Source organism: Lepidochelys kempii, chromosome 5 (genome assembly GCF_965140285.1).
Source record: "Lepidochelys kempii isolate rLepKem1 chromosome 5, rLepKem1.hap1, whole genome shotgun sequence".
Classification (NCBI taxonomy): Eukaryota; Metazoa; Chordata; order Testudines; family Cheloniidae; genus Lepidochelys; species Lepidochelys kempii.
In genome coordinates this window covers 41,996,244-42,020,967 of record NC_136384.1, presented here as the reverse complement: position 1 = coordinate 42,020,967, position 24,724 = coordinate 41,996,244, and the positions used below count along the sequence as shown (strand labels likewise).

Genomic DNA, 24,724 nt, shown 5'->3' with positions numbered 1-24,724 from the left:
GTTTATATTATGATAATTGTCAGAGGTCCTCGCTGAGCTCAGAGCCCAGTTGTCTCAGGCAAGCATTACTGAGACTGGGGATCCTGACCCAAAAGGGGCTCACAAGGCTATTGTAGGGGGTCGCGGTATTGCCACCCTTACTTCTGCACTGCTTTCAAAGCTGCTTTCAAAATTGGAGAGCAGCAGCTGCTGGCCAGATATCCAGCTCTGAAGACAGTGCTGCTGCCAGCAGCAATGAAGAGGAAGGGTGTTATGGTATGGGTGGGAGAGTCATCATTTTTTGCGGGGGAAGGTTGTCAGAGCCTGAAATATTTTAAAAGGGGGCCCAGCAAAGAAAGTTTGAGAACACCTATGTTTGGTGCTGTATAAGCTTGTAAGAGACAGTCTGTCCTCTGAAGAGCTTATAGTCAAAATCTGTGATGTCGTGATGATGAGAAACAAGGGTAAGAATAAGCAAGATTCAGTTAACAACAACAACAATAAAATAAAAAAAACCCCTCAGTTCATAGATATGCTATTTAGAAATGTTTCATGAAAGGAAAGTAGTGTTAATAATTTTTGGTCAGTGGCCCTCTTCCCTCTGAGTTAGAATCATAGAATCATAGAATATCAGGGTTGGAAGGGACCTCAGGAGGTCATCTAGTCCAACCCCCTGCTCAAAGCAGGACCAATCCCCAACTAAATCATCCCAGCCAGGGCTTTGTCAAGCCTAACCTTAAAAATATCTAAGGAAGGAGATTCCACAGTTAGTACTGTATCAGTCATTAGGTTTAATCTGGTTCCCTGACAAACATCCTGATTAAATAGATTCCCCAATAAAGTTACATGTCAATTAAGTGGTGCAAATTACATCGGTAATTATCTTAACCTTACTGTGAATTCTGTCTTTCAGAGGAATGGCGAAGGGAGCCTCACCTCTCTTTGCAGTACCCACTGCTTACTTTCCTACAACCTGAACTTTTTCCATTGCAAGTACCCTCACTGACATTTAGACATTTTTGTAGTCCCCTTCCAAGACGGAAATAAGGCATAAATTTTTAATGGTAAAAGTAATTAACCGTTTTTTGGGAACAATTTAGGAAGTGCCATGGTGGATTCTCCATCACTGACAATTTTTACATAGAGATTGGATGTTCTTCTAAAACATATGTTATAGGAATTATTTTGGGAAAGTTCTATGGAACTGTATTATACAGGAGGTTGGACTACATGATCACAATGGTCCTTTCTGGTCCTGGAATATATGCAGTTTGCTATGTTTCTACTTTCTCTTTCTTCAGCTTTTTGCTTAAAACACATTTCCTTCAAGTCTTGTCTATCACCAGCCATATCTGTTTCATACATGAGGCTGAGTGAGTAAGGTAATCCCCTTAACAGGGATGCTTTCAGGTGATTTTGTAACATTCACTGGTATTTGGTCTTTGTGTGTCTCTGTCTAATGTTGGTTTTGTACATTTTTACTTCTAACAACAGCTTTTAGTCTTTCTTTTGTTTATGATACATGCAGAAAACATATACTGTGCATCACCACTGCTTACTCCTATCTGCTAGTCAGTTCCTTTTAGGCATGCCCATTACACATGTTGGCCCACAATATTAGCCATCTCATAAAAGTCTCTTCCACCATTTCTGGGTAGACACCTGGCTCAGTGCCAATCCAGTGCAGATAATCCCTTTTCCCAACATTATAGGCACCTCCAGTAACATGCATCTCCCCAGACAGTAACAACTGTACTACTGAAATCCCTTTTTCTGGTACTTTACAATTACACTTAATCAGGATGAAAAGCTATCCACTGGGGCTTCCTGATTAAGTGGATTCCACTCTAATGCAAAACAAGGCTAGAGGAAGTGGAGTCAAAAGAAGAAAAGGCCAGTACAATTCAGAATGATTTGGATAGACCAAGTACACAAACAGATGAATGAATTGTGCCATTCACCTCATAGAAATGTTAGGTAATGAGTTTAAGAACAAATCAAATGAAAAGGGAGCATCCAGAACCTTGTGGCACAAAGGATAGAAAAAGAAAAAGATCCATAGCAGGTAAAATAAATCCTTTGGTATTGTTTAATAGAAAAAACAAAGCTTTGGGATTCATAAGAGAAATTATGAATGTCATTAGGACAATATTCTAGCCTGTACCATTGGACTGTTTAGTGAGGCCATATTTAGAATAGTCTGACTGTTTGAGGTGTTTTTTACAAAATGATTAGGGCTGATTAGAAAGCAGAAAAATATTTTTCTTCAAAATTTCATTTTGTTTTGTCACTGAAATTCCTTTCATAAAACTTTTCCTACTAAGTCTACCCTACATAATGGAATAATAGAAGGTACACAGGACAATCAGAATGATAAACGGTGTTGATTATTCAAAAATGTGTGAGAAAGTAGGGATTTTATTCTGATCTCACTATTGTTGCACTGGTGAAACTTCACTGAGTGCTGTGGAGTTACTGCAGATTCATACCAGTATAATTGTGAGTAGAATCAGTCTCTAAGGGTGAAGTGTTGGTCTCATTAAAGTCAGTGATAAAGCTCCGATTTACTTCAGTGGGGCAGGATTTCCCCCTGAGAATATATTTTTGTTTCAAGGTGTGATGGTCTAACTGTTCAGTTCCCAGTAGCATTAAACACTACAACACAATAGTAAAATATTTACTATTTATTCCAGGTACTTTCTTTTGTTGGGTTCAGAGCTAAATATTCATGGTATTCAAGCAAGTTACTTTTTCTCACTTAATATGTCTGGGCCCAATCTTTCTGCCCTTGAGATAAACAAAAGTATTGCTATAGCTTCAATAGGAGTAGGTTTAGGGCCTGTACTGAATGCAAAATAATAAGTCTTACACCTTCAAAGATGTAAATGACATGAAGTGTGTGGTATCTGCATATTTATATTTGTGTGATCTATTAGATAGTTATGTTCCCACACATTTCTATAGCAGAATACTGATCTGAGTACCCATCCCTCAAATTGCATAAGAGGAATTAGGTTAAAATGTGGCCTTGGATGCCCCTATTGGGCTTCTGTTGAAATCAGTAAGAACTCTTCATGTACATATTATGACACAATTTGAGCCACTTCAAGGGGGAACACACACACATTTCTGAGATCAGAATTAGTCCATGTTCCTGCCCACTGCTCCACATAGGCAGATTCCTGCACCCATGTGGAGCCTTGTTGAAATCAATAGGGTTACACCTGGACAGAGGGGTCTACATGTGTGGGGCATTTACAGATTAAGGGACTAATTTTGCACTCAGAAGTTGGGTTGGGTTGCAGTCAAAAACTTACTCTGGCACTTAAAGAGTTTATACATCTCATACATTACTCATAAATGGTCACTGATCCATGTTTAAAACAGGCACTATTAGTTTTTAAAAATATTTTAGTAGCCTGAAATTTATAAAAGGTCGAAGTTAAAAAATGAGAGTGGAAAGAGGAATCCATGTCTCCTCATCTTCTTTATTGGTTTTACTTTCTCATAGTGCAAAAACCCTGTAAACATATGCTCTGAAGCATTATACTGTAAGTAAATCATTATAAATCCCTGAAAACATAAGTCTATAATAATGCTGGCATATCATAGTTATAGGATTATGGCTGTAACACATTTAAAAATATGCAGTTATGGTGCATTGGCCACATTATTTACACTGGATATTAGCTGTACTGCAGGAAACATGTTTTAATTCCTTTACAGGCTCCAAAACACTGATATGTTTATTTCACCATGTCATCTGAACAGAGACTCATTGTTTGAACTTCAGTATTGGGAAGATTATATCTAAAATGAGGGAAGTTTTTAGCAATTTATTTAGCTGTTATCAGATATAATAAAAACAAAAAATGTTAATAACTTGCAATGCATTACTTTTAAAGCACACATAATAAATAATTGGAAGATAACGAAAGGAGAAACCTGATTCTTATTTACCTGAGTTTTGATAATTTTGGTCTAATAGTAAACACTTACAATTTTTAATGAAAATCAGAGAGAATGGTAGCAATTAAAATGTTGTAAAATATGCCATGTCCACCATAAGAAAATGTTTCAGCAGATTTAGAAATATAAACATTGCTAGTAGCCTCTTGAAGGAGTAGCAGTCTGCAGGCATGCAGCTGTAACTTCATAACAGCATGGTAGACTGTTTTATGGAGCCGGTGATTACAAAGATCCACTTTAACTGTTTTTTTCTTACTGGCAGGTGTCCCACTGGCCTAAGGCCAAAGGCTGTGAGCATACTGCAGCCTGTGGTTTACACCAGAGTGTAGAAAATGCTGTCACTAGCTGGCTGCACATAATTACACTGATTGTGGTCTGACAACTTGACCTACGATATAGAAATGTGATAAATATGCAAAATATCTCACAGATATGATCTTCTTACAAGTTGTGTCTCATTGTTTTTCTCCTCAACAGATACGATATCTGCACTTATAAAAACAAGCCCTGTGGAACACTGGGTAAGTTTACAAAGTGGAACTTCAGCTTGTTTCTGCTGTTTGTTTGCATTATTCTGATTATTGATTGATTAGTTTTGATCTCTTCTGCTAGTGAGCCTTCTCAAATATACACATATAAACAGTAAAATATAACTTATGTGGGTATATGTTTTGTAAGATCCCTAGAAGATTAAATTATGTGAATTGCTGTTGGGCGTTTCTTTTCTGGCATCTGTAATGCTGATAAAACCTCGTAGATGATTCAATCTTACCAAGCAGTAATTAAAGCAGAAAACTTACTGCTTATTTCCATATAATCTATTTCCATTATATATTTAAAAAATACAAACGGGAGAGAAAGGGAAAAAAAGACCCAGCCCCAGGAAACAGACTTTGTGGTTTAAATTGTTGCCATACTGTGTGAGTCGAGGTGCAACATCAAGACTGCTTCTTCTATAAAGCATTGTGGAAAATAATCCAACAACATAAATTAAAACAACATTGGAACTGCTTGGTGCCTTGACAGTGGAAAGCACATTTGTCAATATTATGGACAGGGTGGAGAGATATTGTCCTTGACATCCCTAAGTTTGTCACCACAAAGGTGTGTGTTATATATCATCAATATTGCAGTTTACTAGTGTTTTAAGACAGAAATTATTATTAAAGAGACTTTCATGCATATGCTAAGTCTAATATGTACCTAACATCACTTTTTCAACCTTAAATCATTCCATTAGCTTCTTCCTTAAAATTAACTATCAGCACTCCAGTTCTGAGTTGCAGACTAGTTCGGCTTATAGATTTTGTGTGTGATTATTTTGTAGGTCTTCCCCTGATCAGAGTCAACCATGGTATTTTTTTTCTGTTTCTTCCGTTACTATCTTCACTGAACCAGATTCTGATAACCTTAATTTATGTGGAATAGTAACTTATTATACAAGTGGTCCTATTGAAGTCACTAGGGCAACATGTGTAGTTAAGCTGTAGTCAATGTGAGTAAAGGATATTGGAGTCTGGCCCACTGTAAACATAATCCATATGCATAATGTATTTTAGTATACCATAAATGCCTTCAGACTACAAATTTCTAAATTAAAGCCAGCACAAAGATGTCAAAACTGTGAAGACGTACTAATGTCACAGAATTGCCACTGCAAGTGTTCAAGAGGGGAAAATTTCAAAGGAAACATTTAGTGAAAAACATTTTTCTTACTTTATACTCATATTTAATATATTTGACTATTAGTGCACTAATCCTCATTTTATCAGACTTTAGCATAGAGCCAAATTCTGCTCCACTTGAAACCAGCACATTGGAGGCCAGACATGGCCGCATACTTTACTAAATAGAAAGTAAACGAATTTTAAATTGATGATTTTGTTCATAAAGAGTCAGTTCCAACCCCCCTCCTCCTTTTCTGCAATGGACATCTTGACAACAGAACTATGGCAGTTTCTTTGCATTGTGGAAACTGGAGTGGGATTAGGGACAATGTCCTCTATGGCTCTGAGTCAGCAAAACTCTTAAGAAATGCTTAAGTGCTATTGACCTCAAGAAGTTAGAGCGAAGCATGTGCTTAATGAAAGCATATATACGAAGTCCCCATAAAGCAGCAGTACAATGAGTAGGAGGAACCTTGGGTGCCCACAGGAGAAATTGGACTAGAAGATCTGCTGCTAGACAGATCTTCTCGTTCTTCCCTTCCAATCTCCAGCATAAGAAGCTATGCAAGGAGCTATCTAGAAAAAGCAGTTTGCATAAAGGTTATCTCTATACTGCAATAAACCACCAATGGCTATGTCTGACCCATGTTAGCTGACTTGGGTTCACAGGGCTCAGGCTGTGGGTCTGAAAAATTTCAGTGTAGATGTGGGCTTTGGTAGGAGCCCAGGCTCTGGGACTCTGTGAGAGGGGAGGGATCCAGAACTCAGGCTCCAACCCGAGCCCAAATGTCTACACCACAATTTTACAGCCCTGTGAACCTGAGTCATCTGACATGGGCAAGCTGCGGGTGTTTTATTGCAGTGTAGACATACCCAAAGTGGCTATGCAGCTGCTCTGTGGCTTCAGTGGAGGATTTCTCCTCCCTCTCTTACACATCTGCCGAGCACCTGGCTCAGCTTGTTGGGCTAGGTCTAGGCTCCAGATTTGGCCTCCATTGTTTTTTGCAAACCTAAAAGCATTGTACAGAATTGCAAATCATTAGCCTGATCCTGAGGCCATTATTCCTGTGAGTAAGGGTTGCTGGACCAGGTTCTATACACTGAACATATAGGGATCAGTTTACACACCCTGGAAATGTGGCCACCTCACTGGGGAAACATGACAGTCATAAAAGTGCTAGGTACAGTACATTCAGATTCAGGAAGTAAAGAATACCTCATCCAATTAAAACAACAGAGAATTTTAGGGAGGTGGAACATTATTATTAGACTAGCAACAGATAGTAGACTTCAAAATTTGTTAAACATTTTTCTTAATTCTCTTATAACTAATCCTCTCTCCCCAGTCACCTCATCCTCTCTTTCCAGTGGTTACTAGTCATCTCATTCCTACTTATTTTAGGCAGAAGGGCATAATTTAGCACCATTTTCTCATAAAAGGTAACAACTTGCTTTCCATGGCAAAGTAATTATTTTTCCAGTCACTGTTTTGGAGTACTGTATTTTGCAGGGCAGGTGATTCCCTTGGAGAGGCTGTTAATGCTTCTTCCACATAACAGACCACAGGGAAGAATACCTTAGGTAAGGCTGCTGGTTAGAGTCCATCACCAGTGACAGCAAAGTAGTTCTGCCATAGTATATATTCTATGTGATACTCTAATGCTGAAGAGTGTGTATGATACAGCAGAGCTATATTCTGTAAGTGCCAGTGGCTTTCTTCCCGTTAAGGAATCTTTAAAAAGCACTTATAATACAATGATAAATGGAAAAGCCTTCCATGTTTAAGTGAATGCTTTTTATTAACATGTCTCCTTTCCTTTATTGATGCATTCAGTTTTATTTTTACACCAAAAAAAAAAAAAAGTACCCCTTGGGGCTTTTTGTAGCTAAAAAAGTTTCTTGTGTGTTTTAGGAACCCACTAAACTTAAACAGATCTCTTTAGAAAAATAATGTGGATACATTTTACTTTCTGCAGCCTCAAGTATGTTAAAATAGAAATGCTTTCTTGAATTCCCTCTCCTGGCTCAAGTTACTAGGTGGTCCCAAGTTACCAGAAGTAAAATTTATAAATCTAACCCCTAGTCTAGACATTTTCCAGCACTGACTGTAGTTCAAAAAATATAAATGTCTAGCCGGCAAGGAGAATTTCCCCCCAGTGATTTTGAAAATGACTAGAAAGTTAACCTTTTGCCAACTGCTCCTTCTGTGTGTGGAGGTTATTAAAAAGAATCCAGCCATTTATAACTAGGGCTTTTAAGATTTGAACACCTTGGCATGACCCTTTGTGTCTCCTTCTGTTTATTTAGGCTTGGCCTCTGTGGCTGGAATGTGTGAGCCTGAAAGGAGCTGCAGCATTAATGAAGACATTGGCCTAGGTTCAGCTTTTACCATTGCACATGAGATTGGTCACAAGTGAGTGAGTTTAAAAATATGTATAATAAATTTGATTATACCACCTTTGAAATAACAATGTAATAATTACTATCATGATCTCTTATGTTTTGGCTGTACCATCTCCCCTCTAGTGCCTCTGGTTGCTGTAGATAAAATTATCCATGATGAGTGGTGGTACATTTTATTTGATGTATTTTACCAAGGACTTCTACTTTAGAATTAAGGCTGTATTGCTTACCCTTCTACTTCAGATCCTAATTTAATCTGTGATTCTGAGGCTGGGCTCACAAATTGCCTACCTTGTTTCATATATATTTTTTAAGATTTGGTTTGTTATAGTCTTTTCCCCCTCTTTCCTTTGTCTACCTCTCTTAGTGGATCAAAAGCAGTTAAAAGGTAAAGATTATTATTTCTCATATTATTTTGTTTTAAAAATAATAATTAACTCTGTTTTGATCTGTACTGGGACCAGTGCTGTTCAACATATTAATAAATGATCTGGAAAAAGAGGTGAACAGTGAGATGGCAAATTTGGTAGTTGACACAAAATTACTCAAGATAGTTGAGCCTAAAGCTTACTGTGAAGAGTTACAAAGTCACTAAACTGGGTATCTGGGCAACAAAATGGCAGATGAAGTTCAATGTTGATAAATGCCAAGTAAAGCACACTGGAAAACATAATCCCAACTATTTATATAAAATGATAGAGTCTAAATTAGCTGTTGCCATTCAAGAAAGAGATCTTGGAGTCATTGTTGACAGTTCTCTGAAAACATCTGCTCAATGTACTGTGGCAGTTAAAAAGGCTAACAATTTTTGGAGCCATTCAGAAAGGGATTGATAATAAGACAGAAAATATTATAATGCCACTATATAAATCCATAGTACACCACACCTTGAAAACTGTGTGCAATTCTGGTCACCCCACCTCAAAAAAGATTATTAGAATATTAGATATTGAAATTAGATATTCAATATTAGAATTGAAAAAGGTGCAGAGTAGGCAACAAAAATTATTAGAGGTATTGAACAGATTCCATATGAGGAGAGATTTAGAAGACGTGGACTGTTCAGTTTAGAAAAGAGATGAGTGACTGGGGATATGATAGAGGTTTATAAAATCATGAATGGTGTGGAAAAAGTGAATAAGGAAGTGTTATTTACCCCTTCATATAATCTAAGAATCAGGGGGTCACCAATGAAATTAACAGGCATCATATTTAAAACAAACATAAGGAAGTACTTCTTCACACAATACAGAGTCAACCTATGGAACTCTGCCTAGCGATGTGAACGCCAAAAGTATAACTGGGTTCAAAAAATAATCAGATAAGTTCATGGACGATAGGTCCATCAATGGCTATTACCCAAGATGGTGGGATGCAACCCCATGCTCTGGATGGCCCTAAGTCTCTGACTGCCAGAAGCTGAAACTAGATGACAATGATTGGATCACTCAATAATTATCCTGTTCTGTTCTTTCCCTCTGAAGCGTCTGGCACTGGCCACTGCTGAAAGAGAGGATATTGGGCTAGATGGACCATTGGTCTGAACCTGTGTGGCCATTCTTATGTTTTTATGATTAAAACAATATTTTTATTTTTACTGTTGGTACAGCTGTAGTAATGTACTAACCATGAAGTGTGCTCAATAGTCATAACATCACTTGCACTTTCAAAGCGCCCATATATCATTTTGAAAGAACATGATGTTTTGGGACAACAAAAAAATTTGATTAAAGATTGATCTTGGAATGTTTCAGGTCTGCATTCAAAAACAAGCATCACCAATAACCTCTGATGAATATAAAATGACTAGGCACCTCCTATTATGATTCATTAGGTCTCCTTCCTTGTTTACATGGGTTGACCAATGCTGAGTTATGGATGACATGTTTTTCCAGTCATTAACTGATGCAACAGCTAAAATTTCCCATACAGACTAAAATGGAAACTATCAATCTACTGAACAGAATCAGGAATTGGAAGTACACACTTATTCCAGCCCACCTATCATGCAAGATAATTCTTAGGCAAGTATTACCTCATTTATTTTATCTGTGAAAAAAGGCTGATTTTTACAGGCATTTACACTGAGATAGATCATTTTTTACAAATCCAAAAACAATTGTTTAAAACTGCATCAAAAGTAAGAAAAACTAATTTAAAACACATGTAGTTCCTTCTCTCTTTATATCTTTCCTTCTCTTTCTGTAATTATTTACATAAGTGATAGAGTAAAGGAAAATATATTTCCACTCATGAGGGAATAACTTCTATGATTCACTAAAAGCCCTGGAAGTCTTGCTCATTAACATCTTTTATAATTATATACAACCCTACTTTGAATTTAATGTACTCTATTCACATAGAAAAAGATTTTCAGGTGATACATATACATTCATACAGTATGTATCATAGTGCTTTTAAATCATGCGGATATAGGTTTTAGAGAAGTTATTTACACAAATGTAAATGTGTAAATTTAAATGGTAAATCATTCATATCTATGGTGGTGTGAGATGCTGGTGTGATGACAGTGATTTCTGCATATGGTTAGGGTATGGATTAGAATCTGGGAACAATAATGCAGCCATCCTGCATGTCTTGTGGTCACAGCATCTTTTTTTCTTTGAACTGCAGCTATGTTTGCTACTACCGATACTCCTACATTTTTGGCAGTTTCCTTTCTTTATACTTAATGTCTCTTTTAAAAAACTCTGAATTGGCCCTTAGTGGAGGTTCCCACCTCGTACACCAGTATGGACCTAGTTTGTCAAACTTTGTGTTGAGAAGTGTGTGGACACCAGTTTCATTGTCCCCTATTTTCTAATGCAGGGATTCTCAGGACAAATTTTTTTGTGGCCTCAGAGTGCTAAAATACTTAATTAGCTTTAGGAAAAACAAATAAATATGCACATATACACGTCCAAATCATTGTAATATATTTATTGCTAGCTAGTAAGTCTGTTGTGAAAAGTGATATTAACAAGCATACAAGTATCACTTTTCACAGCAGACTTACTCAGCCCTGGCAAGCCTGGGGACAAATTAAGCCCTGAAGGCTGTGGCCACAAGAAAAGTCCCTGGTGGCCACATGTGGCCACAGTGGCCGCATTTGAGAAACACTGTTTAATGCATGGAGTGACTGCAGAAGGCAGCACAGCTTGCCCTTGGTGGTGAAAGCTAGTGACAGTGATTAAATGATTAAATGAAGTCCAGAAGGAATATATGGAGAAAAAGGTTGGTCTATAAAGAGTACTGAATGGCACCTGCTCGAATATTTTGAGCCATCCAGCCATCATCCTACCTTCCACCCAAAAAGTTTTGTGACTAAATTATAAGAAAGTGCAAATTTCCTCTCCATCTATTTCTCTTTATTTTCAAATTGGATAGAGCTTGGTACTGAGTGTACTTGAGGGTACTTGCATGCAGAGTAAGTTAACTATATCAAAGAACATTCTTAACTGTTTTCTTTGATTGTGCCATTATAATCACTTTACTATTCATAACTACATGGGAAATTGGGAATTGGCTTCCTTATTAAATGGAAAATTGAAGCATATAACTATATTTAAGCGACATGTCTAGACTGAGTACATAATATACACAAAAAGCTGAACTAAATTAAAAAGGAAAGAATTCACTCTGAAATACTGTGTTTTTATTAGTTATATAGTAGCCATGGCATACAGAAGTTGTGAAAACTGTGGAACTGAGGAGAAGAGAGAGTAGCAAAGAATGAAATAAACTGCTGTGTCTATATGAAAATTGTAATGTAATTGTACATATTTTGCTGACTTGTACATACTTTCTCTGGAATATGACTTCTAAGATATCATTGAAAGAAGTATGACTCAACAGGTTTCATAGATTCGTAGAAAGAAAAGGAGTACTTGTTGCATCTTAGAGACTAACAATTTTATTTGAGCATAAACTTTCGTGAGCTACAGCTCACTTCATCGGATGCATTTACTGTAAAATACAGTGGGGAGATTTATATACATAGAGAACATGAAACAATGGGTGTTACCATACACACTGTAACAAGAGTTATCACTTAAGATGAGCTATTACCAGCAGGAGAGCGGGGGGGGGGGACCTTTTGTAGTGATAATCAAGGTGGGCCATTTCCAGCAGTTGACAAGAACATCTGAGGAACAGTGGGGGGTGGAGTGGAGGGGAATAAACATGGGGAAATAGTTCTACTTTGTGTAATGACCTATCCACTCCCAGTCTCTATTCAAGCCTAAGATAATTGTATCCAGTTTGCAAATTAATTCCAATTCAACAGTCTCTCCTTGGAGTCTGTTTCTGAAGGTTTTTTGTTGAAGAATTGCAACTTTTAGGTCTGTAATCGATTGACCAAAGAGATTGAAGTGTTCTCCAACTGGTTTTTGAATATTATAATACTTGACGTCTGATTTGTGTCCATTTATTCTTTTACGTAGAGACTGTCCGGTTTGGCCAATGTACCTGGCAGAGGGGCATTGCTGGCACATGATGGCATATATCACATTGGTAGATGTGCAGGTGAACGAGCCTCTGATAGTGTGGCTGATGTGATTCGGCCCTATGATGGTGTCCCCTGAATAGATATGTGGACACAGTTGGCAACGGGCTTTGTTGCAAGGATAGGTTCCTGGGTTAGTGGTTCTGTTGTGTGGTGTGTGGTTGCTGGTGAGTATTTGCTTCAGGTTGGGGGGCTGTCTGTAAGCAAGGACTGGCCTGTCTCCCAAGATCTGTGAGAGTGATGGGTCGTCCTTCAGGATAGGTTGTAGATCCTTGATGATAACGTTGGAGAGGTTTTAGTTGGGGGCTGAAGGTGATGGCTAGTGGCGTTCTGTTATTTTCTTTGTTGAGCCTGTCCTGTAGTAGGTGACTTCTGGGTACTCTTCTGGCTCTGTCAGTCTGTTTCTTCACTTCAGCAGGTGGGTGTTGTAGTTGTAAGAATGCTTGATAGAGATCTTGTAGGTGTTTGTCTCTGTCAGAGGGGTTGGAGCAAATGCGGTTGTATCGTAGAGCTTGGCTGTAGACAATGGATCGTGTGGTGTAGTCTGGATGAAAGCTGGAGGCATGTAGGTAGGAACAGTGGTCAGTAGGTTTCCAGTATAGGGTGGTGTTTATGTGACCATTGTTTATTAGCACTGTAGTGTCCAGGAAGTGGATCTCTTGTGTGGACTGGTCCAGGCTGAGGTTGATGGTGGGATGGAAATTGTTGAAATCATGGTGGAATTCCTCAAGGGCTTCTTTTCCATGGGTCCAGATGATGAAGATGTCCTCAATGTAGCGCAAGTAGAGTAGGGGCATTAGGAGACAAGAGCTGAGGAAGTGTTGTTCTAAGTCAGCCATAAAAACGTTGGCATACTGTGGGGCCATGCTGGTACCCATAACAGTGCCGCTGATTTGAAGGTATACATTGTCCCCAAATGTGAAATAGTTATGGGTGAGGACAAAGTCACAAAGTTCAGCCACCAGGTTTGCCATGACATTATCGGGGATACTGTTCCTGAAGGCTTGTAGTCCATCTTTGTGTGGAATGTTGGTGTAGAGGGCTTCTACATCCATAGTGACCAGGATGGTGTTTTCACAGAGACCTTCCTACCAAGACTACAAAAAGAAGGATTCAGTTATAATCCTGGATTTTCATTTAAATTACATTACTTTTATTTTGGTGTTTGGTGTTCTGTAAAGTACAATGTTGCTTTAAATTGCTCAGACTTGATTATAGTGTACAAGTCATACAGTTTTGCTAATCATTGTCCTGCATTTTTTTTAAATGGATAAGTAAAATAGATCCTGAGCTGTAATCTAACCCCGTGGTGCCTCTCTGGCACAGGAAAAAAAGTGAGAAAGCACATAGATCTTCCTAGCTGATGATTCAGTTACTGTCATTTACAATAAGGCTTCTTTACACCACTCTGGCAAGGTAAAGGAGCCTTAATTGACTAAGAATGGGAACAAAAGCAGCCTGCCTGCTTAGTTGTTACATTTCTGCTCTGCCTCAGGGACAGAGTCTGCTTCACAGAGCCCTACACCTCCAAGCCTGGGATGCAGCAACAGCAAGTGACAGGGACAGAGTGAGTCTCTCTCACTTGTTCACAGGCAGACACCCGCCCAGCCCCACTCACTTGACATCTCTCCACGGACACACGGATGCATGCCCAGTCTCCCTTCTCCCCACCGCCCCCTCCGTTGTGATCTGCTCTCTGCTGCTGGCTGCTCCCAGAAGTCATGCCTGGGCTGCCAGGGAAGGGGTGTGTGTTCCCCACAGTTTTCTTGGCTCCGCCATTTTTCTGTGGGGGAGCCAAGAAATCTGCAGAAGGTATGAATTCTGCACCCCCGCAGGGGCACAGAATTCCCCCAGGAGTAGCTAGCATGCTAAAAATAGGAGTGTGGCCATGGTGGTATGGGTGGTGGCTCGGGATAGCTGTCTGAGACCCTAGAAATGAACTCAGAAGGCCAACCCTACCTGCTGTGGCTGCACTGAATGGGAGGTGTAATTCCCAGCTCAGGTAGACATATACATGCTAGCTCTGATCAACCAAGCACACCTCCCAGTTGCAGTGTCAGATATACTCAAAAGGAATGAATGATTGGAGGAAAGAGGGGATGAGTCATTTTAAAGGAAATAAGGTGATAAACAGAGAACAGGGAATCAAAGTTTGAAAGACAAGATAAGAAGAGAGAAATGTCGAGTGAAGACAAGATCAAAAGAACAGTTAATGTAATTGATGGACAGATTGGTCGAGAGCTGGAGAAAGTGAAGGAGAGGAAATGAGAGACAGATAAACTAGATTGTTAATGTGGAATTTGACAATCCCAAGGATAAAGGTGGTGGGTTAGTATCAGAGAAGATAGCCAGGTATCCAAGTCAGAGAATAGGGAAGGAAAGAAAACAGGAGACACAAATAGCAGACAGCTATGTGGAGGAATGGCTGGTGGGGCAGCTGTATATATGTGGAAAAAGTGAGGTTTGAGTGGGTGGAGGGACGTGAGATATCAGCAGCCACATCTTGCTGAGGGCAAGAAGGGAATGAGACAGAGAGAGAGAGAGAGAGAAAAAACATGGATTGATGAGTTTCTTGGAGTGGAACTTAAAACAGCTAATGTACACCCAGTTTTGAAATAGCTAATACCACTATGATGTGCTTGGGGGTATTAGCTGAAGCTGAGGGACTCCTCTTCATTCTTTACTTAGGGTAGACAAATGGTCTACTTATGGCTACACTTCAGTGAAAAACCTGCTGCTGACTTGGGCTCATGGTGCTCAGGCTAAGGGGCAGTTTAACTGTGGTGTAGACATTTGGGCTCGGGCTGGAGCCTGGGCTCTATGACTCTTTACGGTGGGAGGGTCCCAGAGCACAGTCTGCAGCCTGAGCTGGAATGTCTACACCACAATTAAACAGCCCCTAGCCCAAGCCCCATGAGCCCAAGTCAGCTGGCAGAGGCCAGCCATGTGTGTTTAATTGCATCGTAAACATACCATTTGATGGGCTAGCAATGTTGATCCATTGTCCCCAGCAGTCCTCCTAGAGACATTTTTCTGAATTTTAGCAAACTGTCTTCAATTCTTCAGAAGCAGTGGGACTATATTCCTGTTCCTACTAATCCCATCTGCATGTCCTTAACTCTGGTACTGAGAGGTTGCCTAGAGTGCACTAAACTATGGAAATCCGTTTCTCATCCAAGGGGAGCAAATAGGTACGGCACTACAAAAAGCTGTTAATTTAAGCTGGTTGGAGGCATGTTCGAATAATGACAGGGGAATGGAGTTCCAAGTGGCATAGAAGACTCCAGCCTAAAAGAATAGGGACATGCATATCAAAGCCCAAACCACATCTAGCACCAACTACCACCTACTGGTACTTGGGATAAACCTGTCCCTGGCAGTCCATAATGGATGGGTTGGTACCTAATTATGAACGAAAGAGCATGTCCTCTATCACGGGAGGTTTGAAAGACCATATAAAACCTATGGGTGATATCTGAAGTACTGTTACCAGGATCAGTGGCTCAACAGTATGTGATGGTTTAAATGATCCATGTGTGAAAGAGAAACTCCGCTAACAGACAATTGGCTCCTAAGGTCAGCCCAACCAATGAGAGTCCATGAGGCCATTTTAACACAGAATCCACTGGAATTCCAGTGTTCTACTTAGCCCAAGCAATAGTTTCTTGCCCTGTTGCATATCAAATAATCACTTCACCTTAAAGAGGCACTGAATTAACTGGAAAAATCATATAAAACAATCATTAAATAACAATATATTCATTTCTATATTTCTTTTGGGGTTCAAGAAATTGTGATTTCCTTTATTATGTCTTGTGTCTACCTCATGTTATATTGCAGTTGTAAAAACTCACAACTTACCTTAACATAAAAAGAAACTTCATTGGGACTTTAGCTTTAATGATTAATTGTCCAAATAGACTTAAATGTCATAAACTTGAGGCTAGAAAAACAAGTCTGGTTTCTGTGATGTGAAATAAGATTAATATTTTGTAGATATGTGGAAACTATAATTTAAAGTGTAGAATTATAATATATTGAAATAATTAGTCTTACATTAAAATATTATATTCAAGGAAAGGGAATGCAGTAACATTTCACAGATCTTAACAAAAGCATAAGTAGAGTTGAATAAATGGAGGTGGAAACATTCAGGGCAACATGAATGCTGGTTTCATATTTCCAAAGGAAATCTAAGCACAGTAGTTTGCTTCATGATTAAAGGGAAAACTTACTTCTCTGACACACGGTGCTAATGATCACTATTGCATATTCACACTCCCTTGTGTAGCACCTTCACTGACTTTAATAGGTGTTCCACATGTAAGATATGTACAGGGTAGTTGTCTACTGTGCAGATCCGGGAGGAGAATTTTGCCCTATGTCATTAAGATGTGAATGAGAGTTTGCCATTGCCCTGTTGCAAAGTGTGTTTCTAAGTTGACTATAATTTTCTTCAGTGAATCATACTTGATTGTATTTTAAAGTGCTCCATAAGTAGCACGACACAGAATTATGCTCAGTTAGGTGACCACTATATATATATTTTAAAAGATTCATTGTTCAACTATGTTTGTGTTCATTTACTTTAAAATTTCAGAGAAAAACTATGTTAAGAGAGTTGAAGTTAAGAATACCTATAGTAATTAAGGGAAAATATTAGAGATATTGTAATTAACCCCAAAACGTACATTACAAACCCAGGAAATTCACAGTTAAGGTAAAACTTAAAATAAATCCAAATATATTAAGGCATGAAAATGCAGAGTGAAGGCACCCAAACAACCTTAACTGTGCTCCATGCAACATCCCTAGAATTATGATTAATCCATATCAATGTTTGTTGTAACAAATTAAATTTTCGTAATGTCAGAAGTGCAGAATTCAACTCAGCCTTAAATATGGAGCCATTAGAGGCACCTTCACTGTATAATCTGGAAATATGTGAGGGTAGTAAAAATGTTGGATATCAGACAAAAGAGTATATGCCGTCTCAAATATTACATATTACTAAGTAGAAAACTAAAAATGACTTTGCAGGTATTTGCTTCTGGATCAGAATAAGACATCAACAAATAAAAGATAAGAAAATTAATATTATGGAGGTGTTATATTTGAATGTGAAGAATATGTTGCATATACATTTTTATTAGGAGAGTAAGCTTTTATTGTGGTATACAATGAAGAGTATAAGTTAAGTTGACCAGGAGGCATGTATTACATCAAATTCACATGGATAGCTGTCATGAATTCTACATAAATATAATGGGCAGGACACTGTCTACTATACGTCATGATTTGGAGCGTATGTTAAAAACCAAGTGCCAGCAATATATTGCTGTAAACAAATAAAAAATGAAGATAGATCCTGCTTCAAAGCGATTACCATCTATAACATCACACCAGTTAACAAATAATTATTCTATTAGCTGGCATAAAAATAACATATAACCTAGTGGTTCTCAACCAGGAGCACTCAGAGGTCTTCCAGGGGGTACATCAACTTGTCTAGATATTTGCCTAGTTTTACAACAGGCTGTGTAAAAAAGCACTAACTAAGTCAGTACAAACTAACATTTCATACAGAGAATGACTTGTTTATATTGCTCTATATACTATTCCCTGAAATGTAAGTATAATATTTATATTCCAATTGATTTATTTTATAATTATATGATAAAAATGAGAAAGTAAGCAATTTTTTAGTAATAGTGTGTGGTGACATTTTTGTCTGATTTTGAAAACAAGTAGTTTTTACGTGAGGTGTAACTTGGGGTACACAACAAAAATCAGACTCCTGAAAGGGCTACAGTAGTCTGGAAAGGTTGAGAACCACTGATATAAACAACCTTGCCTGATATGGTCATAGAGGTCTTGTTGAGTGAGCTGACATGGTAGAAGAAATCCTAGTACTCCGTACTGGTGTTTTTGTGTAAATTGACACTCTTTTTTCTGTTTGGAACAGATTATTGATGAAACATTCCCCTTTTTCTCCCTCCCTCTCCTTGCAAATTTCTCATTGTCACTATGAAAAGACATAATTTAGAGTCCTATTTACATTTTACAATAATAATAATTTTGATTTTGGTAATCCCTTTATTTTTTTTAATTTAGTCCTTAAGTAGAATTCAGTTATCCTAAATAATATTAATATATTTCTCAGTTATATAAAGTATGTTATATTTTTGAAGATTTAAATTATTCTGTTTGTATAGTACTGGAACAAGCACAATGTATTTTAAAACTTTACAGTGAAGAATGAAGGCGACACAAAGTTTATGAAAAACAAAGTGTAACTTGTTTAATAGAAACAATGATGTTAATAATAATGAGTTGACAGTATTTTACATCCAGATTGCTTAAGAACAAAGAGTGAATTAGATTAAAGATTCTTTTTAGTTGTCTTGAATCTGTGTCTAATTTGAAAACATCTGTTCTTCTTTTACTGTCCTCTGCATATTCCCCCATAAAATGCACCAGTGGTGCTGATCCTACGGTGGAACTTTTTGATAGCAGTACCTGTTGGAGCACTCTTATGCCCCCATCCCTTCCCCTAACTGCTCCGAAGATTCTGAAGATGAGGCTATAAAACGGAGCATGGTGCCTTGGCCACATCAGTTCCTTTCAACTGCTGTAGGTGCCAGATCAGGAACTGTATCTGGGCCTTTGGCCCAGATTCTTAGCTTGAATAATGTCTAATACTTTTGTAAGGTAAATTTTAGGTTTTAGTGTTGGATTTAATTTCTTTTTATTTATTTATTTACTTATTTACTTATTTTAATTTTTCTAAGTAGTTATTTGAAGTTAAGACTTTAGTTCTGCTGTTGGGATCTGATGGTGGATTGGAAGTTCAAGAGGCTGAGTATTTAAGAAATGTGCCTCCTGCCCAGCAGTGTTTCCAGCCTTAGATGCTCATACAAGATGCCTAGCCTGCCTCAGGATGGGACACTCTTTCAGAGTGCTCAATCTGCAGTACTTTCACCTGAGAGCACAGAAAGAGTGGCAAAATAGACTTCAAGCTCTACTGCTGCATCAGGCTGTGAAAGCAGGCCCTCCAGAACTAGGTCATCTCCTGATCCGTGAGTGAACATAGATTAGCTTCAGCCTTTGATACTTCCAGAGAGGAGCAGCAGCAGACACTTCTGCAGAAGGGACTGTCACAGTTTTTGGGGTAACTGCACCTTTGACCCCCCCTCCCCCTCATGGTCTGCTCAAGGAATGCACCCTTAAGTCTTAAGCCTCTAGACATCACCTTTCTCTGGGCCAGAATCCAGGTCCCTCTTCCTTCTGACTGAGTTTTTAGGCTGCATCCCCCTTTTTCTTTACTGTGATTAAAGTTCAGCACCTGATATTTGCTTTCTCTCCAAGGACTATGTGCAATGTATGCCAGTGGTTACAAGAAACTAAACAGCTCTTTCAAAGCAGAGAACGTTTATTTTAGGATAAAAGCAATACAGAGAAAACATAGGAAACAATATAGATCTAAACACTTATTTAAGCTTCCCAGTGGCCTCCCATCAGTCCTGTGGAGACCCTGGTAGATTCCAGTCCTCATCCTGCAGAGTTTGGCCTCCCCTTGGACAAAAGACACACTTTTGGAAGAAGAGGAGGCTGGGATGCCTGAAGAATACTGACAAATGGACCCTGAACTGGAGGAGTAAATCTCTCCAGGTGAGAGTGTAGGGATTACAACTGTGTGTTCCCCATCAGAGGGTGCAGTATAATTTCATGAAGTAGTTGAGAGAATGGCAACTACTTTGAAAATCCCCTTTCTGATAGTAAAGGAGACTTCTCATCATCTTCAACATTCTTGACTCTCCATCCAAGGAGAGAATTACACTGCCAGTTTTAGATGGGCTCTGGCAGCTAGCAAAAGCAATAATATGGTTCATTTCCACTTCTGTTCAAGCAATGTTGAAAAAGGTAGCTGCCAATTACCGCATGAGGGTTTTTCATTCTTTTTGCACAGACATCCAGTTCTGAACTTGCATTTGGCTGAAGCTGCAGCCCAGAGGTCTAAGGGTGCTTGATGTAGTCTACACCTTCTGATAAAGAAAGCAAGAAAATGGACATTTTAGGCAAAAAAGTATTTTAATCTGAAACATTGGGTGTAAGAATGTCAGATTACCAGACTGTAATTGCATGCAGCCAGTACTGTCTTTGGGAAAAGATGGTGGTATTTGCAAAATCCATCTCGGAGGTTCCAAGAAAATTAGCCAATGCCCTCATGTCTAAAGATTGTTGCAAAACACAATCTAAGAGTAACATTTGATTCCTTGGAAGTTTCTCCTAGAAGCCATCTCTCTCAGGAATCATTCATGGAGTAGATCATCTGAACTACCTTCAGAGAGAATCACTAATGTGGAGGAGTTTCCCTTTAAACGGAATGGTGTATTTAGCAATAAAATGAGGTTCCTGAAGAAATGACAGTCACTAGATCTGCACCCAGATCTTTATGAGTGTATTAGCAACCTAGGAGAAGAACTAGGTAGCTGTGTTCAGGTATCAGTGACAACAGTATGCATCCTCATCTTCCTAGTATTTATTTTCTCAGAGATGCCTCTACCATCAACAACATTCTGCTGAATAACATTGGCAGCAAAGGAGGAAAGTGTTTAAGCCTCAGGTAAAAGGTAAACAGATCTCAATGTCAACATCTGTGCTGGACCTTCATCCTCAGGTTTGACATAAGGTCTGAGAGCTGCAAACCAAATTTGGACTATTCTTTACCTACCCCATTTGGTGACTGCCTGTGTTGTTTCTGCAACTGGAGTGCTATAACTATGGGTAGATAGATATTAGAAATAATTCACAGCAGATACCCCATCCAATCTGACTCCCTCTCTCCTCCCAACCTTCTCACCCCATTCCTATTCAGAGACCCCTCTCATGAGGGCCTGTTAAAATGGGAGGCTCCCTGTCTTGTGGAGGCAGGGGTAATAGAAGTGGAGCTGAGTGAATTCGGAGGAAAGGGTTTCTGTTCAAGGTACTTCCTAATCCCAAAAAAGGATGGAGGTCTTTGGCCTACATTAGACCTGAGAGAATTCAATTCCTTCATCAGTAAATTCTGATTTCATGTTGAATTTGGCATCTATATAAAACATTTCCTCTCAATACAAGATTGGTTTGAGCTCTCAACCTGAAGGACATATATTGCAATCAGATTGCCATACTGCAAATATCTGTTTCCTAGTAGGGAAAGATCATTTTCAGTTCAAAGTCTTTCCCTTTGGCTTTTCTCCTGCCCCAGACTTTTTACAAAATGCCTCTTGGCAGTATTAGTGCCTTTACAAAGCCAAGGGATTCACATATATGTAGATGCTAGATCACTGGCTAATCAAAACATTGTCAGAACAAAATCTATCAGAAGTCATATCCTGCACACACTCCCTATTCAATAAGCTGGGACAAAAGATAAATTGGGAGAAGTCAATCATACTACCCACTCAAAAGATCCCCTTCATAGGGGCAATTTTGTCTCTCAGAAAGTCAGACACTTTCTGCCAGAATAAAGGTTTATAAGGATTCAGCAAGCCTTAGCCTTATTGCATAGTTCCCTTGTCAAAGAATCACATTTTTTCTCAGACTAATGGGCCTCATAACCTCAAAACCTTCAAAAAATAAAAGGAATGGCTTTCATTGCTCCAGTTTTATCAGCAACAATCACATCAGATGTTTCCAACCTAAGTTGGGGAGGACGTTTCGACAAATTGACAGTTTGTGGCCAATGGATTTTCCAGGAAAAGAAATTGTACATCAGGCTGCTACAGCTAAAAGCAATACATTGGGCTCTGAAATCATTTCTGCCTATCATCATCATAAGATAATTTAGGTCTTTATGGACAATACAGTGTCAATGTATTATATAAACAAGGAGGAAGAATTCATTGCATGGAGCTATGTAAGGAAGCGATGTCTCTCTGGGAATGGTGAATTCAATACAGGACCTACCTGTAGTTCTACGCCTAGTAGTGAAAGAAAACAGCCTTTCAAACTGCCGGAGCAGGGACACAACAGAACTCCATGAATGGTCTTTCAATCTGTCAGTGATAAAGAGAACATCAGTGCATGAGGTTGTCCAGAGGTAGACATTTTGTGACAAAGTAAAACACAAAGGTGTCCCAGACGTTGCTGAAGAGCCGGGAGAGACAGTCAATCCATCTGTCACTGTGCCCCAGTGGGTCACAGCTGAGAACACCAGATTCAGGACAAACTGCTGAGAAATAGGGCAGACTCACCTCAAACTGGTAGTTATTCTATCATTAGATTATACCAAGCCAGTAACAAAGGTAAACTTCTGCCTCACCACACTGGTTAACAAAAAGTCAAAAATGCAGCCCTTATCACAGCTCCCAGATACTGGAATCTATGAGGCGTGGTTATTGAAAACCAGTTTAATCACATATAGGGTCCTTCTAATCTCAAGAGATCAGTCACATAGCCAGCTCAATATATAATTCAGATTTTACCCATAATCACTTTGCCGCCAATTCTTTAGTAATTAAAACCTAAAGGTTAATGAAAGAAAAGAAGAAGAGAGTTAAAATGGTTAATAGATCATATACATACAATAATTGCGATGTTCTTATATCTTTGTCTATCTATCTTATATCTTATATCTTATATTTGAAAACTCGTGGCGAACGGGGGAAGTCCTGGATGACTGGAAAAAGGCTAATGTAGTGCCAATCTTTAAAAAAGGGAAGAAGGAGGATCCTGGGAACTACAGGCCAGTCAGCCTCACTTCAGTCCCCGGAAAAATCATGGAGCAGGTCCTCAAAGAATCAATCCTGAAGCACTTACATGAGAGGAAAGTGATCAGGAACAGTTAGCATGGATTCACCAAGGGAAGGTCATGCCTGACTAATCTAATCGCCTTCTATGATGAGATTACTGGTTCTGTGGATGAAGGGAAAGCAGTGGATGTATTGTATCTTGACTTTAGCAAAGCTTTTGACACGGTCTCCCACAGTATTCTTGTCAGCAAATTAAGGAAGTATGGTCTGGATGAATGCACCATAAGGTGGGTAGAAAGTTGGCTAGATTGTCGGGCTCAACGGGTAGTGATCAATGGCTCCATGTCTAGTTGGCAGCTGGTGTCAAGTGGAGTGCCCCAGGGGTCGGTCCTGGGGCCGGTTTTGTTCAATATCTTCATAAATGATCTGGAGGATGGTGTGGATTGTACTCTCAGCAAATTTGCGGATGATACTAAACTGGGAGGAGTGGTAGATACGCTGGAGGGCAGGGATAGGATACAGAGGGACCTAGACAAATTGGAGGATTGGGCCAAAAGAAATCTGATGAGGTTCAATAAGGATAAGTGCAGGGTCCTGCACTTAGGATGGAAGAACCCAATGCACCGTTACAGACTAGGGACCGAATGGCTAGGCAGCAGTTCTGCAGAAAAGGACCTAGGGGTGACAGTGGACGAGAAGCTGGATATGAGCCAGCGTGTGCCCTTGTTGCCAAGAAGGCCAATGGCATTTTGGGATGTATAAGTAGGGGCATAGCCAGCAGATCGAGGGACGTGATCGTCCCCCTCTATTCGACATTGGTGAGGCCTCATCTGGAGTACTGTGTCCAGTTTTGGGCCCCACACTACAAGAAGGATGTGGATAAATTGGAGAGAGTCCAGCGAAGGGCAACAAAAATGATTAGGGGTCTGGAACACATGACTTATGAGGAGAGGCTGAGGGAACTGGGATTGTTTAGTCTGCAGAAGAGAAGAAAGAGGGGGGATTTGATAGCTGCTTTCAACTACCTGAGAGGTAGTTCCAGAGAGGATGGTTCTAGACTATTCTCAGTGGTGGAAGAGGACAGGACAAGGAGTAATGGTCTCAAGTTGCAGTGGGGGAGATTTAGGTTGGATATTAGGAAAAACTTTTTCACTAGGAGGGTGGTAAACACTGGAATGCGTTGCCTAGGGAGGTGGTGGAATCTCCTTCCTTAGAAGTTTTTAAGGTCAGGCTTGACAAAGCCATGGCTGGGATGATTTAATTGGGGATCGGTCCTGCTTTTGAGCAGGGGGTTGGACTAGATGACCTCCTGAGGTCCCTTCCAACCCTGATATTCTATGATTCTATGATTCTATCAGGTTTGGTAGCAGTGATGTTATAGACTGCTGGCTTGTGAAGTTTCTCTGGTAACTTCCAAAAGATTGAGGGATTATCAGTCCATAGGTCAGTATGCTCCTTTTAGTTGT

The 24,724-nt window shown here is 39.2% G+C and overlaps 1 protein-coding gene across 6 annotated transcripts in view; it reads left to right on the top strand.

Annotated features, from left to right (window-relative positions):
- The window catches only part of ADAMTS6 (ADAM metallopeptidase with thrombospondin type 1 motif 6), a 328,488-nt gene that overhangs the window by 117,436 nt on the left and 186,328 nt on the right, over positions 1 to 24,724 (top strand). For all 6 annotated transcript variants that reach the window (XR_012158888.1, XM_073344058.2, XM_073344059.2 and 3 more), the window contains 2 exons: positions 4,426 to 4,469; positions 7,923 to 8,028. Coding sequence is in view for 5 of the 6 variants with exons in the window: in XM_073344058.2 (XP_073200159.1) it covers positions 4,426 to 4,469; positions 7,923 to 8,028 (150 nt within the window). In the remaining variant the exon portion in view is untranslated. The remainder of the gene's footprint in view (positions 1 to 4,425; positions 4,470 to 7,922; positions 8,029 to 24,724) is intronic.